Consider the following 14,052-nt stretch of genomic DNA (forward strand, 5'->3'; position numbering starts at 1 on the left):
ATTAATATCACTATGACTAATGACTAATGACTATAAGTTTATAATTAATACTAATATATAAGTTGATATAACTATACTAATAGTATAATATTAATACTATTAATTTATATAGTCTAATATATTATATAAATATACTAAATGACTATAAGTTTATAACTAATACTAATATATAACTATACTAATAGTATAATATTAATACTATTATATAGTCTAATATATTATATAGCTATATTAAATCACTAAGTTTATAACTAATATGAATATATAATTTTATAACTATAGTCTAATATTAAATATATTTATACCAATATATAAATTTATAACTAATACTAATACTAATCACTATAACTAAATCACTATTGTCTATTAAAAATTTAAATGTATTACAAATATATAAATTATAACTAAATTATAACACAAACCCAATCCCGAAACGGCACCGTTTCCTCTCTTTTGCAAACCCTAAAGTCTACGCACAACTGCACAAGCTGCCTCTCTCTCAGTCCCTCGTCTCTGTCTCGTCTCGGACTCTCGAGTCTTCATGAATCACAGACCCTCGTCTCGCCTCTCTCAGACCTTAGTCCCTCGACACTCGACAGCTTGACTCCCTCGTCTCGCCTCTCTCTCGTCTCTCGTCTCACCTCTCTCTCAGTCCCTCGTCTCGCCTCTCTCAGTCCCTTGTCTCGCCTCTCTCTCGTCCATCGTCTCGCCTCTCTCTCAGTCCCTCGTCCCGTCTCTCTTAGCCCCTTGTCTCGCCTCTCTCTTGTCCCTCGTCTCTTAATCACTGACCCAGCCACCCACGCAGACCCAGACCCAGTCACCCACGTAGACCCAGACCCAGACCCAGACCCACGCTGCCACGCATAGACCCACGCATTGACGCACAAACTCTGGGGAAATTGGCCTCACAAATTCACAATCACGGACCACGGTAATGAATCCGAAATCTGGTAGATGGTTTTATTGGGGTTTTTGAATCCAAAATTTATTCATTTAGTGATTGTGTTTGTGAATTGTGAATTGTGATTGGGTTTGTGTTATTAATAATTAGGGTTTTATTAGGGTTTTGTCAATTGTGAATTGCCAATCACTGATTGGGTTTGTGTTATTAATAATTAGGGTTTTATTAGGGTTTTGTGAATTGTGAATTGTGATTGCTAATCACTGATTGGGTTTGTGTTATTAATAATTAGGGTTTTATGAGGTTTATAACTTTAAGAAAATGATGGTTGAAGTGTAATGTGGGAATAATGTTACACAGATCACTGATTCACTAGTACTATATATGTTGTCCAGTTCTAGGTTTTCCCCCTTTTAAGAGTACTGTTTTTCCAAATATTGTTAATGTTGATCAATGACTAAACAATATTTTTCAAATATTGTTTTTTCAGATTGTGTATTTTTAGGTGAAATATTTTTTCTAAGAACTAAACCCTTAATTATTCTTGATGAGATCGTGTAAGAACTAAACCCTTAATTAGTATTTAATTCCCTTTCTTTCTTTTCTAGATGGATTATATTCCAGAATTTATTCCACAAGATTCTACTACAGATGATGTAGAGTCAACATAGGCTACACATGGGCAAGGCATTCCTCCACTCCCACCCAATGCAAGTGCTAATACTAAACCGAGTGGTAGTGGTAGACATAGGTCAATGGTTTGGGATCATTTTACAATAATACCAAAAGGTGATCCAACTAAACCTAGGGTTGCATGTAATTACTGTGGTGCTTCATATGCATGTGATACGAAGACCAACGGTACAAAGTCCATGAAGTATCACATTGAAAAATAATGTAAGAAATGTCCATTGAGACAGACGGATAAGTCTCAAACTACTCTCGGTTGGAAGGCGGGTGTAAGAAGTGATAGTGGGGGATTTGTGCCCATATCATTTAGTGTTGAGGCTTGCAGACAAGTCTTAGCAGAAATGATTATTCTTGATGAGTTACCCTTTAGGTTTGTTGAAGGAGAGGGTTTCAAGAAGTTTATACTCATTGTTTGCCCTAAGTGGGTAGGGATTCCATCCTGTGTCACGGTTGCGAAGGATTGCTTTAGTGCATATATAAGAGAAAAAACTAAGTTAAGAAGTGCTCTTCAAGGGCAACGAGTTTCCCTTACCACAGATACATGGACATCCATGCAAAACCTCAATTATATGTGTCTCACGGCACACTTTATTGATGATAATTGGAAACTACATAAAAGAATTCTTTCTTTTTGTTTGGTTGAGGATCACAAGGGTGATACACTTGGTAAGGCCATAGAGATGTGCTTGTATGATTGGGAGAGACCAAAAGTACTTGCAATCATACTTGATAATGCAAGTTCTAATAACGGAGCAGTTTCTTATTTGAAGAAAAAAACCAAGTATAGGAAGGACACTGTTTTGGAACATGAATTCTTGCATGTTTGGTGTTGTGCCCACATCCTAAACTTAATTGTCCGTGAGGGGTTGAGGAAATTTGATGAGTCAATTGTGAATGTGAGATGTGTTGTGAAATATGTTAAGTCCTCACCTCAAAGGTGGAGTACATTTAAAAAATGTATTGGGTTGGAAGAAATTGCAAGCAAAAGTGGCATTTGTTTAGATGTACCGACTAGGTGGAACTTCACCTATCTTATGTTAGAAGGGGTTTTAAAATTTCGAAAAGTTTTTGAACGGTTGTAAGAAGAAGATTCGGAATTCCTTAGTAGTGTTGGAGACGATGATGACGATGATGATCAAATTGGTGATGTGGTGAATAGGAGAACATCAAAGAAGTTAGGGCCTCTCAATAATAACGATTGAGAGAAAGTAAAGTTGTTTGTAAAGTTTCTTGAACTATTTCATGATACAACTTTATCTTTTTCTGGGAATGAATATGTAACTTGCAACTCTTTTTTTCTGAAGTTAGTTAAAATATCCGATGCAATTGATGTGAAGTGTGAAATAGGAAGCCCCTTGGTGGGATTAATGGCTACAAATATGAAGAAAAAATTTGACAAATATTGGGGCGATTTAGATAATATGAATATGTTGTTATTTGTTGGGATTATTCTTGATCCTCGGTATAAGATGCGATATTTTGACTTTGTATTGGAATGCATGTATGCCAATGATCCCACAAAAGCTGTTGATTTGAGTTGGAAGGTTAAAAATGCTTTAATCCACATGTATGAGGCATACGCTGATAATGAGGGAGGCAACAATTCTGATCTACAACAACAGTGCACAAGTCCCCCACGCGAAGAAGTAAATTCTACAGATGGTAGCGGTAGTGGTAGAGTTGATAGGACGACAGAAAGAATGGCCATATTCAAGCAACGGTTACAGTCGGAAAACACTTTGAAAGTTGTGAGGAGGCATTCCCAAGTTTTGACATTCTTATTTGGTGGAGGGTTAATTCAGTTAGATATCGTGTACTTTCAAAAGTTGCACGATATGTATTCGCAATACCGGTATCTACAATGGCCTCTGAATCTACATTTAGCACGTCGAGTCATGTCCTTGATCCTTTTCGAAGTAGTTTATCTCCGATGATGGTTGAGGCTCTAATTTGTACACAGAATTGGCTTCGTTCTTCTTCTACTCCAATCAACTTTAGGACTTTAATGAATGAGGTGAATGATTTTGAGAGGCAGTTAGGTATGTTTCTTACTTCATTTTATAACTTTTTTTTTATAAGTACTTCATTTTATAACTTTTATGATCTATAATACTATATGTTATGAAAATTTATATAATATGTTTTGTTATTGTATAGAACTTGTTCGGGACGGTGACAATTCTATGGAGGCTTCAAATACAATGTCTACAACCAATGCAAGTTAATGAGGTGAAATGTATTTTAACTCGTTAGTTTTCAATTTTCACTTTTGCTGTTTGCTAATAATTCTTTTGTTTACATTTTACAGCGTATTGTGAAAAGTGAAAAGTGAAAAGTATGCCAAGCCAAAAGATGTAGGAAGCTAGGACTTAAGAGCTACCAGGAGAATAATTGTATAATTTGCATTGATGTAAATTGTAATTTGTATTTAAAGCTTTTAATTTTTTAGTTATTTGGGACCTGTACAATTTTTAGTTTTTATTATCTATGCTTGGAAATGGTTTTTTTTTCCTTTCTTCCTTTTAGAAGCCAAATTTGCTTGGGAATGTTTTTTTACTTTTCTTTCATTATCTAGTATAATTTTTAGTTTTAACCTTGTTTAAATTGTTTGGGTGGATTAGTAGTAAGAAAATCAAGTAGTTATTTCTTTTTTGAAGTTTCTGATGGATATAGATAAAATTTATTTTTTGTAGTAAAACCTTTTATTTAAATTTATTCAGTGTAATTTAGTTAACATATTGCTTTATAATTTATTCCTTTTTAGAATCGGTGAATAGTTTTGTAACTTGCATTTTTTTTATAAGCATTTTGTGGGTGACTTTATAAGTTGTATTTTTTTTTCTTCAAATTGGATAAAATGTTAGTGGATTTTACTATTGGGCCGAAAAAAATAGAAGAATAAGGTTGGGCTATTGGTCTATCTGGAATAGGGTTGGACCGGACCGGACCGGTCCTTATGCCTATTCGGTTCGGTCCAGGGTGAGAAAACCCTAGACCGAATTGGTCCGGTCCGGTCCACAAAACCTCCTCGGTATGGACCGGATTGGACCGAATTCACCCCTAATTATGCTACCAAGCCTTCTGCATTACAAACATTTTCGATTAAAATGAATTCTCAATTTGCTAAGTTTACTTTCAAGCCTGATACAAATTCAAACCATTAAATATAAATAAATGCCCCCTACTACCTTGAGAATAACACTTCCATGGCAATTGCGTAACCTCTGGATTTGTGAGCTACAGAAAAGTCGATCATTCTCTACAATCTAGGTCTTTCCCCACGCCTCCCTTCACGGTAACTTCCTCCCCTACTGGGATTCCAATTCCTACTCTCAATTAAGCATAAAGTATGAACACCATCCGCTAGTAGTTCGAAAACCCTTGTATCTATTAGCAATTGTTTCAGAAAACCCACCCTACCATCCCTCTTAGATCCTGGCGTTTCCACCATTTTTTATGCCTTCAATTGCCGTTTTGTCTAATTTTTAGTGGTGGCTATGAAAGAAATGCCCACGGATAACATGGGCACAATTGGAGGCTACAAAAATTGAGTCGCCCACTCATTTGTGTTATGCAATTTTTCAGAAAAAATGGGGTCAAGGAAATGAGAGAGAAGGTGAAATGGTGACGGGTGCATTATTGTTTTGCAGGGGTCATTTTGACATTCTAGCCAACAGCACATGTGAGACATTTGCGAGCAGAAATAAAAACTGATTACATGGAGAGCAAACTAACTCTTATGCTACGTTTGGATGTTGAGCTGGACTCGATTCTCTATGAATAGTAGTGAGTTGAGTAGTGGAGGAAATTATGTGGGATCCATCTAAACTGAGTTTAAAGTGTGTTTGGATGTTAAGATGAGTTTATTACTTTTTATGAAAAGTTGAAAAATGTTGTGGGTCCAACGTATAAAAGATGTGTTAAGTTGAAAAAGATTGTAGGTCCCACGTGTAAGGAGGTTTTGAGTTGAGATATGTTTAGTAATTTGAGAGTTGTGTGTTTGGATGTTAGACTCAGCTTAAAATTAGACTGAGTTCAGCTGAGTCTTACAACCAAATGCAACCTCAAACTACAAATTTAGAAAAAGCTGACGTGTGACAATTAACATAATTAATTTAGAATAAGTTAGATGTCAGAACCTTTTTTTATGAAGATTGGCACCAAATGAGGTGAAGAAAATATCATTTTGTTTGACTCTCTACTAGTTTCTTTATTAAAAACATGCAGGAATATAAAGATCACAGTTAAGCCAACAACCCACTAAATTTTATTATTATTTCATGACCCACTATACCATTCACTACAAAATATATAATTGCCTTCTCCAATATTAACTAATGCTCACCTCCACTTACCACTCGAGCATTTTAGCAAACCTATTCAAAGGAATGGACAAATCAGAATTAAAATAGATGCACCTAAATTGCCTCAACATGAGTGAGAACTGTATGTAAGCAACAAAGTGTAAAGATGAATATACCTTCTTGAAAAAACAAATGGCGTTTCTCACGGATCTTTCATCAAATGTTTGGAATGCAGGCAATAAACCATAAGGCATAAACACCTCCTGATACATCAAATTGCATAAGCCACACCACCAAATACAGGAACTCATTGGGAAAAAAGAAATATCAAGCGAAATATCCTGATAACAGAAACTGTGAAGGAAGACCCACTCCTGTAGGGGCCATGCCTAAGAAAGTCGAGGCCCATTCCTGAGGGGCCCAGGCCTAGGAAGGCTGAACTGCGAAGTTCGGGTCCGAGTAAGGGGCCAAAGATCCGGGGCGAGAGGGTCGGGAAGTCGAGTAAGCACGGGACTAGCCTATCCGGGCTTGTCCATTTAGGGTTCGGGAGGATTGGGGACTGCAAAGTCGAGTTACAGAGCCCGGTGGGCAATGTCTCGTCATACCCCCGACCCCAGGATATCAAATCCTGGGCACGAGCCCGCCCAGATCGATGTTAGGAAATCCGACGCACGATGGAGCGTCCCACGAGCCAAGGACGGCTCTCCCGCAATCTGACATTTCCTGGCATGACAGAGAGGTGGTGGCTGCACAGACGTAGGACAATAGACATGGCACGATCCCTCACAAGGCTGCAGACTGGCCCCCACTAGGGGGACAACGAATGAGTGGTGGCAGGCCTGACATCTGACGCGCCACGATCTCCCTCGACTGGGGGCCCAACTCAGGTATAAATAGGGGTAACTTTCTTATGGGAAGGGATCGATTCAGTTTGTGCAACTCTTATTCTGCATTATATTTTCCTTCTCCAAAGAACAATCATTGACTAAGGTATCAGAGTGATCTCGAAGGCCACGAGAGCATCATCTTCTTCTTAGTTGCAGGTATTAGGAAGCTTGGGCTTTGCGAAATAGTTCGGGCTGCGGAACACGACATCAACAGTGGCGCCGTCTGTGGGATAAGTTTTCCATAACAATGTGTACTTCGCATGCCGACAGCGACGCGGTCCCAAGCTACGAGAAGGGAAGATCGCGATGAAGAAACAATGGAAGCACGACTTGCAAACATGGAGGAGACCATCAGGAAGCTAACTGAGGAGACCGGAACACTTTGCCAAGAAAACGTGGCCCCCAAGTTTGCAAATGAGGAGCTGGTGGGAGGCGCAGAACCGAGTGGCAACGAGCAAAAGGGTTCTTCGCATCGAAGTGATCTCGAAGGCCACGGGAGCATCATCTTCTTCTTAGTTGCAGGTATCAGGAAGCTTGGGCTTTGCAGAACTGTTCGGACTGCAAAACACAACATCAACAGTGGCGCCGTCTGTGGGATAAGTTTTCCATAACAACATGTACTTCACATGCCGGCAGCGACGCAGACCCAAGCTACGAGAAGGGAAGACCGCGAGGAAGAAACAATGGAAGCACGATTTGCAAGCATGGAGGAGACCATCAGGAAGCTGACTGAGGAGGCCGGAGCACTTCGCCAAGAAAACGTGGCTCTCAAGTTTGCGAACGAGGAGCTGGTGGGAGGCACAGAACCGAATGGCAACGAGCAAGAGGGTTCGTGAAAAATCCTGGCGGACACTGTGGCGGAAGAAGAAAGGCGCGAAATACACCTCAAAATCTGAGAGTTGGGAGACAAATGTGCGAATATGGAAAAGAAGATGAACACCCCTTAAACCATAGACCAGCTGCTAATCAGCTCTGACCTCCCTTACAGTGAAGAAATCTTAGCCATGCCCCTTCCTCTGAAATTCAAAGTTCCCCAGATGGAAGCCTATGACGGGTCCAAAGATCCACTAGAGCACCTAGAAACTTTCAAGGCCCATATGACTTTACACGGCTTCCTTGGAGAGGTCGCCTGCCGGGCCTTCCCCTAACACTGAAGGGAGTGGCCCGGAGCTGGTTCGGGGGGCTGATGTCAGGATAATAGGAAGCTTTGAGGAGCTTGCGCGCCTCTTCATGACACAGTTTCTAGCTAGCCGCAAGAGGAGACGCCCCGCGACCTACCTCATGGAGGTCAAGCAACGAGACGACGACAATCTGAAGTCTTACCTCTCACGGTTCAATTGAGAACGCATGACCACTGATGATCAGGACAAGAAGATCACATTAGCAGCACTGCTGGGGGGTATCTGGCCGCTGAATCCATTCATGACCAAGATAGCATGGAAGACCCCACCATGCTGAGAGAGTTTATAGACCGAACAGATGAGTTTATCAATGCGGAAGATACTTTGGAGGCACTGAAGGCCCCTCGACGGGCTGAGATGGAGCGAGCCGAGATAAATGCATTAGCGCAATGTCTCAACCGTGATAACCGTGGAGGTGAGAGGCGAGGACCGCCAGATGTGAAGAGAAAGAGAGAAGCACCGGCTCAGACTAAGGGAGCGAGTCGCGCCCACGCGAACTTAGCAGTAGGGGGAAACGCTCAGATGGAACACCAAGGAGAACTTCCCCGTAGGGTGGAGGGCCCCCCGTTTTATGAGTATCACATGAACAATTGACACAGTATACGAGACTGCTACGCCTTGAAGAAGATTAAAGAAGAAGAGCAGAAGAACAGGGCTCGTCGGCTGGGGAATGGAAGGAACCAATCAAAAGAAAGGCGCCCAAACTTCTGACAGGGGGAAGTCCCGAGAAGACAGGATGTGAGGGGTGCAGCTGCGCCGGGGCCAACCCAAGGAAGTTCAAAACTTCTCGCATAGGGTGGCAGTGTCAAAGTGAGTCGAAATATTGTGTGAATAGCCCGATGCCTGGCCTTTCAGTGATCTGTATATTATATATGACCTTTACAAGAGAACTATACATGGAAAGAAAACTAATTGCCGAGTGATTCTAGCACTCTAGCCTAATATGGAAACTATATCTTCTGTCAATATGCTAATTGTACAAGCCTAAGTAAATGTCGTAAAGGTGTAAAATAAGAAAAGAAGAATAGAAGGAAAGAAGAATAATTATGAACAGCAAAGCTGTCCATTGACAACCCCCCTCAAATTGATGCGGGTTGATCAACAAGTATCAATTTGCTACTTAAGAAACAATGTCGATGGCGAGTCAGAGCTTTAGTGAAGATATCAGCAATTTGTAGTTTAGTAGAAACATGTGGAAGAGTGATAACACGAGCTTCAAATGCTTCACGGATAGAGTGACAATCGACTTCAATATGCTTCGTGCGCTCATGATAGACAGGATTGGCCGTGATCTGAATGGCACTACTATTATCAGCATGTATAGGTGTAGGATCAGTCTAAAAAAAATCTAGCTCAACAAGCAAACCTCGAAGCCAAATAATTTCGGAACAAGCAAGAGACATTGTCCGGTACTCAGATTTTGTAGAAGACTTAGAAACTCTGTCTTGCTTCTTACTCTTCCAGGAGATCAATGCATCACCTAAGAACACACACCAACCAGTGCTGGATCGACGCGTATCAGCACAACCGGCCCAATCAACGTCGCTGTAAGCAGTTAGGCGAGGAGAATTGCCTGCAGGAAAGAATAGGCCACGGGCAGAAGTGCCTTGAACATAGCTTATGATCCTACGGACAGCAGCCAAATGAAGATGACGAGGGGTCTGAAGAAATTGGCTGACTTGCTGTACTACAAAGGAAATATCCGGTCTAGTAATGGTGAGGTAGACAAGACTACCTACCAACTTCCAGTATAAACTGGGATCAACAAGTAAATCACCCTCCTCTTTGCGAAGCTTGACATTCAATTCCATGGGAGTATCAACAGAGGTGGCCTCATGTAGGCCAGCTGTAGCCACAAGGTCAATAGCATACTTATGTTGATTGAGTGAAATACCAGATGGACTATGATGCACCTCAAGACCAAGAAAATATGTGAGAGACACAAGATCTTTCATATGAAAGGACTCAGAGAGATGAATCTTGAGCTGGCCAAGTAAAACAGAATCGGAACTAGTAATCACAATATCATCAACATAAACCAAAAGAACAACAATACCCATGTCTAATGTTTGAAGAAACAAGGAAGTGTCATACTTGCTCTGTTTGAATGAGAATTGTAATAAAGTGGTTTGAAATTTATCAAACCAGGCCCTCGGAGCTTGTTTGAGACCATAAAGGGAGCGACAAAGCTTACACACATGCGAAGTCGAAGAAGAAAACAATCTCGGGGGTGGCTTCATATATATACACTCTTTAAGATCCCCGTGAAGAAAAGCATTATTGACATCCATCTAATGTAGTGGCCAATCATTGGAAGCAGCAAGAGCTATAATCGTATGAACAGTAGTCATCTTAGCCACATGAGCAAATGTCTCTTCATAATTGACACCATATTCCTGATTATTCCTAAGTGCAAAAAGCCAGGAGGATTATTCTGGAATGATATAAAATTTTCTTTGTCTTTCTTTGTCTTTTCTCTCATTTTTCTTCTCATTTTCTTGGGGGAGCCCCCTCGAAGAGAGCAAATAAGTATTATCTTATTTCAATCCTTGAGGTGTGTTACAAGTGATATCCAGAGCCAGTCTTTCCTTGGCATCGACTTCATCAATCTATGAGAATGGAAAACATCATCTCATCCTTACTCAATATCAAAGAGCTAATGGAACACAATCTTCAATGCTTCGATGTTATTCAACAACATTTGAAGAATTTTTGGAAGAGCCACAACAAAATGCACCAAGTATTTCAACAGTCCCTTGACGAATTTGCTAACAACTTTCAGGAAAGCTTCAACCAATTCGAAGATCAAATCTGTGACATACCAAAGGAAGATGTAGTTGATGTGGAAGAAAAAGATGAAATCAAGCCTGCTCAGCTTATTCCTTCTCATGTTCCCAAAAATCCCGAACCATTTCTACCATTCTCTGATCCTTCCCTAAGAATCTCGTGTCCTCTTCATCTCAGAAATTATTTTTTCTCTTCTTCCTTCTTGTCGGTCACCACTAGCAACAACGACTCATTAATCGTAAGAGGCCTAACCATCATATAGGAGTTCGATCCCGGTGGCGTCGATCAAGCCTTCAAGACTTCGTCGCCTCTTTCTCTCTCTCTCTCTCTCTCTCTCTCTCTCTCTCTCTCTCTCTCTCTCTCCTTTCTCTTGTGACGGTGAGAGGATGAACTCACTCTCATTTCCGTTCCATCCTGAGCTCATGGTGACAGACCATATCTATTCCACCACTCAACCCGTTGTCATGCGTCTGATGCTCCGAGACTTTACAATTCTTCAATACGAGATTTTCGTTGAATTTACAGACAATTGCATTATGCTTGTTTGGCATCATGGATCAACACTCCAGCCGTGTAAATGTCCTCTATGTCACCGTCAAATTACCTTGTTGATTCCTGGAGAAGCTTCATTAAGGCAGCGACATGACCTTGAGGCTGCTGAGATTCTAGAAAAGGTTGAAACATACAATCGGCTTTTTGGTGGGGGTACCAATGGTCTTGTTCAGAGAATGCAGGATCTTTCGTTTCTCCTCCAAAGGTTGTTACGAGAACTGCTTGATCCTTGGAGATCCCTTCCTCTTGGATTTACAGGTATACTTGCTATCCTATGGTTTAATTCGTCGACTTATGTCATGTGTTTTGGGTATGACATGAAATTTTGGTGTTGGGATGAGCTTCCATCGCTCTATTTTACGGGCCGAAATTTTGTATTTGCGATTGTTGCCTACCATTCAAGCACAACATGGAAGAGGATTAAATCATTGATAGTTGAAACTGACAAGAAACTGAGGGAGGTACATAGATCTAGAGGTGATCTTGAGCCTAACGTGTTTAAAGAAATTTTTCAACCAAAAAAATTCACATACTCTTTTGTTAAAAAAGCTTGTGGCCAGTGCTTGAGTGTTGGAGAAAGTGGGATGCTGCAGTCAGTGGATATAAGGAATTTTTTTTTTGAGAATTTATGTAGCTTTCACCATAATCGAGCTTGCAAGTCGGGTGTTTGATAAAATGATTGTGAGAGATAGGGGTTTTTGGAGCTCCATGACTGCAGGTTATGTTGCTTACAATTTTCTGTCAGAGGCTTTGAAGGTGTTCCTACACATGAAGCAAGCAAATGATTTTGATTTGAGTGGCAACATCTCCAAAAGACTTGATGAGCGAAGGGAAATGAGAGAACTCCTTAAGGATTTTGATTCTCCATCAATTTGGATATTGACGGGCATCAATTTGAGTGTCGATAATGGGAGTTTAGATACCTTCCTCCTTGAGGAGAATTTTTGGGTTAAAAATCAGAGAACTCACTGGCCTTTTGATAAAGGAAAATGAGTTGAGAGAAATCATTGAGGGAACAAAATTTGGGATAATATTTTTCATTTCTTTAGTTTTGATTTTTATCTTAACGAAGTTATTCATGAGGATGAATATGAGACCATTTATCTCCCAAATCCAATGATTGAAATTGGTGCACCTATTGAACCATGCCAAACAATTTGTGGAATATGCTTAGAGGCAAATATTGGGCATTACTTGTTGAACTCAAGAAATGCCCTGCGTTCACTTGAAGTTACTGGAAGAACTGCTATCCTTGTTGTTGAAGGATCTCACGTCACCATTACTAAAGAAACGAAACTTCGAGTCTCAAATTTTGTCCATGTTGTTGATGGATGGGGCTCCCAAAATTTGTCTCCACCAAACCTCTATCCTGGAAAAGTGACGATGATGGCACTAGGCCCACTTACAATTATTGCATTAGCACTCCAACAAGATCCTGCATTTTCTAAGAACATTGGGCATGTTGTTATTCTTGGTGGTGCTTTTGGAGTAAATGGGCTTGTGAATTCAGTTGCAAAAACTAATGTTCTTGGTGATCCAGACTACAGCAAGTCCTATGAGGCATTCTTTAAGAACCTCAAACTCGGTATCCATGAGGATTTTTAAAACAAAACAAAGCTTGCTGAGCTGCTTTACTACCACTCCACCAAGAGCCACCAAGAGTGGTGATGAGAAGACCAATTTGAAAAAACAAGGAAGAAGGAAGGCAAGAGCGACATTTATTACATTATTAGAGAAAGTAAGAAGACCATGTGAACTCCTCATTCCTAAAGGCTTATGATGTTCTCTCAATGGTAGGTGTCATTGATAAGGATGATGTGGGTTAACTCAGGAAAATTGAAAGTAAGAAGCTAGTCTCGACTAAAAAGGGAGGACTGAAGCATTACTGCACCTTGTGGGCAAGGTGCTTTGAAGGGGAAGGGTTTGTCACACTCAGGGCTTATATCGAAGGAAGGGCCCATGGACCACATCAGAACATGTTTCGTGAATTCCATCTTATAGTTTGTTTGATTGTTTTTGCTGGACTTCTAATTGTAATCCGTAATGGGCTTGAGCATAGAGTTTTATTTGAGTATCTCATTATGATGTTATTAGTACGGGCCTATATAGGGAATAGCCTTGGGGAATACTTCACACTATATGTACTTGAGCCAAGAGCCTGGAGGATTATTCTGGAATGATATAAAATTTTCTTGTCTTTCTTTCTCTTTTCTCTCATTTTCCTTCTCATTTTCTTGGAAGAGCTCCCCTCGAAGAGAGCAAATCAGTGTTATCTTATTTCAATCCTTGAGGTGTGTTACAAAATGCAAGCACCTTACATTGTACAAGCACTTTAAATTTGCATTGTACACTTGATGGCTGAAAACCTAAGCACACTAACAGGAGAAACAAAAAACAGATGCAGTATATACAAAGAATAATTAAGCTCGTAGATAACCTGGTTGTAATTGCTAAACCGGTAGCACTGGTGGCGCTGCAATAGGATCTCATCCCCAGCTAAAAGCGACAGTAGATGAAAATAAAAATAATTGAAAAATGAATGGAGAGAAAAAAACAAGAGTGATTACTAAATATACATGAGAACCCAGAAAATAGAGAAATCCACTGTTATCGAGAGAATCGTTTGCCTTGCAACATTTTCACGAGAAGCCAAGAGCAAAATAAGTTATCAAAACAAGTACAGGAACCGCCTAAGATGGTTGATTTGTCAGTTGCATAGTAGAAATAAATCATGATATCTTTTGAGCATT

The 14,052-nt window shown here is 40.2% G+C and overlaps 2 protein-coding genes across 2 annotated transcripts; one reads left to right on the top strand and one right to left on the bottom strand.

Moving 5' to 3' along the window:
- Positions 1–9,300: 9,300 nt before the first annotated feature.
- LOC121247469 (uncharacterized mitochondrial protein AtMg00810-like) lies at positions 9,301–9,774 on the bottom strand. Its single transcript, XM_041145813.1, has one exon. It carries the CDS (start codon positions 9,772–9,774, stop codon positions 9,301–9,303), a length of 474 nt encoding a protein of 157 aa, XP_041001747.1.
- A 2,644-nt stretch (positions 9,775–12,418) lies between these two features.
- On the top strand, positions 12,419–12,907 carry LOC121247478 (probable uridine nucleosidase 2). The gene has a single exon (XM_041145817.1). The coding sequence runs from the start codon at positions 12,419–12,421 to the stop codon at positions 12,905–12,907; it is 489 nt and encodes a 162-aa protein (XP_041001751.1).
- The last annotated feature ends 1,145 nt before the right edge of the window (positions 12,908–14,052 follow it).

Source organism: Juglans microcarpa x Juglans regia, chromosome 1D, assembly GCF_004785595.1.
Source record: "Juglans microcarpa x Juglans regia isolate MS1-56 chromosome 1D, Jm3101_v1.0, whole genome shotgun sequence".
NCBI classification, from domain to species: domain Eukaryota; kingdom Viridiplantae; phylum Streptophyta; class Magnoliopsida; order Fagales; family Juglandaceae; genus Juglans; species Juglans microcarpa x Juglans regia.